Here is a 2,848-nt window from a genome sequence, read left to right on the forward strand (position 1 = left end):
CCCACGCAACGGGGAGTGACTCTATATCCAGGACTGCCATCACCCCGCAGTGTGTCCCCCATCAAGCGCCAAATTACCCCCGGTCATAAAACTGCTCGCGCCACTCCACAAAAAACAACACCGGCCCCCTAAATTCAGTCGTCTCCGCCAGCCTTCCCAATCATATTCTCCCCCTCCCACGTCTCCCTCAGCCCGGGCACCTCCTCAAAGTTCTTCAACACCATCGGCGTCAAAATATGCCCCGGGCTAATACAATTGACCCTAATCCCTCCCGTGCCATCCTCCCTCACCGGACTCCACTCCATCGCCAAATTCTTCGCCAACTGGATCACCGCCGCCTTACTCGAGTTATACACGGGCGACAATAGCCCCTTATTCGCCACCATCCCGGACATACTCGCAATCAGACAGATACTGCCCCGCATCTTGTAGCGAAACATCTGGCGCGCCACGGACTGCGCCGTCATGAACACGCCCGTGTAGTTGACGTCCAGCATGCGCGCCACGTCCTCGGGCGTGTAGTCGAGCGCCTCCGTCACCTGCTGCACGCCCGCCGCCGCCACCGCGCCGTCCAGCCGCCCGTTCTCGTCCGCGATGGACGCGATCAGCGAGTCCAGGTGCGCCGTGTCCGCCACGTTTTGCTGCCGGTAGTGCAGCGAGCCGCCGGCCGACGGGACCACGCGCGCGATGGCTTCGGCCCATTGCTCGTCGGGCTCGGGAGAGCGGTCGAGCGCGTAGACTGGGGGGTGGTGTTAGTGGGAGGTCTCGGTTTGGTGCATGTGTATGTCGGGATTATGGGATTGCTTACCCTTCCCGCCTGCCTCGACCAGTGCCTCAGCCATGGTGAGACCGAGTCCCTGAGCGCCGGCCGGTCACGACAAACACCTTGCCTGCGACGTTGAAGTCGGCGAATCCTTTCTTGCCAACATTCTCGTCTATGGCAGGTTTGTTGTCTTTGTTGGGGTGTGAGCGTGGCTCGGGGCTGGTGGTGTCCGTGGGCCACACTTGTTGCTCTTTGCGCGGGGTGTGCATGGCCCTCACGAATGTGAGTCTGGTGAGTGGGGTTATATTAGGGATTGCTTGGGCGGCGCGAGTGCTGAAGCGCTGCCGCGCTGCCAAACGCAGGGTTCTGGTTGCCGTGTTCATTTTGTAAGGGTTAAGTCAACAAATCATGCACGCAGGGGATCAATGCATGTACGGTCCTAGGCGAGCGAAATGGCGATGCTGGTAGGACAAACGGCTTGGGTTCTCGTCCTGCTTTTGTACTATATTTTCCAAGATGATGTTTTCCCTGAAACTTGTATACTACTGGGGTCACAGGAGCAACTGCTCCGGACGTTGTTCGGGTTGCGCAACGCCCAGACAGGGATGATCTTCACGTCATCCAAGGAATCCGGGAGCCAATTGTGACGGCGGCCGTCAGCCGTCTCGGTGGGAACAAAAAGGTCTCAAATTCGAACTTCTTAAAGGTGGCAGCATGTATAACCTGAATTAACCGTCTCTAGAGAATCCAGAGACTAGTTCATCACCCTTGGGATTTTTGATGATACCCAACAAGTCGCTTTCCCTTTTTGCTCGACCAGAATATCACCTTCTCTCACGTCTCTTCGAGCGGTGCGGGGTTGCATTCCGGGTCGGACGGGGATGCCGATCCTGACCCACTTCCGGCCCGGCGCCCGGGATTCGATGACGTATAAAAGCAAAGAAAACCAACTTTCGACCAGGAAGGATGAAGCATGCATAATGCCGTTACTATGTACTATACGTTCCATGCATGCTTCCTTGAATCTGTGACAGTTTGATGGATCATCGATCAAATCCCTGACCCATGTGTTTCAACACCAAGATTCATTATCATGAACACAGGGAAGCGAGAAAGCCAACCGTTGCTGGCTATAATCATCGAGGATCCGGAAGAAGTGAAAGAAAAATAAAGAGAAAGAGAAAGAGAAAGAGAAGAGAAAAATAAAGAGAAAAATAAAAATAAAAAGAAGGAAGATGGAGAAATAAAGTGATAACCCCCTGAGCCTTTGCTACACCGCAACGGCATTCCAGTTTTGCACGTTAATTATTCTCGCACTGCGTCGAGATCTCTTTACCTCCCTCAGCGGTAGCAATAACCTTCCCATTGCTTATTTCTTGTACTTTTTCTTCCCCTTCCCCAGCGCCGCGATGTTGAGCGCGAAGCCGTCGATGTGAGAAGCTTGCGCAAGGCGGATGTCAGATTCCCAGTCGGGGAGCGTGAAGGCGGGGAGGTTGCCGACCTATGATGGGGGAGAAGAGGAGGGGGGGGAGGGGGGGGGGGGGTGGGTTAGCCTACCATAATGTGGGCGAAGACTTTTTTGCGGGGCTGGGTGGGTGTTGCTGGATTACCCAGAAGACGGGTGGGAGGACAGGGTGTAGCGCTATTCATGGGCATTGGGAAGCTATCCCAAGGGAAAGACTCCGGTGAGCACACATTATTATTATTATTATTCATACTCCGCTATGGCCTAAGGCGTGCCCGGACCTCAGCTATTTAGTGTACAGGGAAACCGTGGCCTCTCCGGCCCGGTGAAAAATCCATATCCACAATCAAGGACGATGCGTTCTGGTGAGTCTGCGTATACAAAAGAGAGGAGGCCTCCTGGCCTCGAACGGGGGCGGCTTTCAGGCCGCCGTTTCCAGCTCGAGCCTCCTGGCTAAACTGTATAACGGCAGCTTCCCCGTGTCCATCGGCCAGTCAAGCATCCCTCCTCGCAAGCCGGGCGATCCTGGGGATTGCTATCCGTGGTGAACAGAGTAAAAAGACCCGGTCGGGAGCCGAATTTCAGGTTCTTCTCCCCAATCTTCTAATCAAACGGGGGGG

The 2,848-nt window shown here is 55.1% G+C and overlaps 1 protein-coding gene across 1 annotated transcript; it reads right to left on the reverse strand.

The window, feature by feature from the left end:
* Positions 1-134: 134 nt before the first annotated feature.
* Positions 135-1,146, reverse strand: CHGG_06026 (uncharacterized protein; the record flags this gene model as incomplete). Its single annotated transcript, XM_001222120.1, has 3 exons — positions 135-739; positions 809-833; positions 886-1,146. The coding sequence occupies 3 exons, from the start codon at positions 1,144-1,146 to the stop codon at positions 135-137; spliced, it is 891 nt and encodes a 296-aa protein (XP_001222121.1).
* Positions 1,147-2,848: the final 1,702 nt, after the last annotated feature.

This window comes from Chaetomium globosum, genomic scaffold, assembly GCF_000143365.1.
Source record: "Chaetomium globosum CBS 148.51 scaffold_3 genomic scaffold, whole genome shotgun sequence".
NCBI classification, from domain to species: domain Eukaryota; kingdom Fungi; phylum Ascomycota; class Sordariomycetes; order Sordariales; family Chaetomiaceae; genus Chaetomium; species Chaetomium globosum.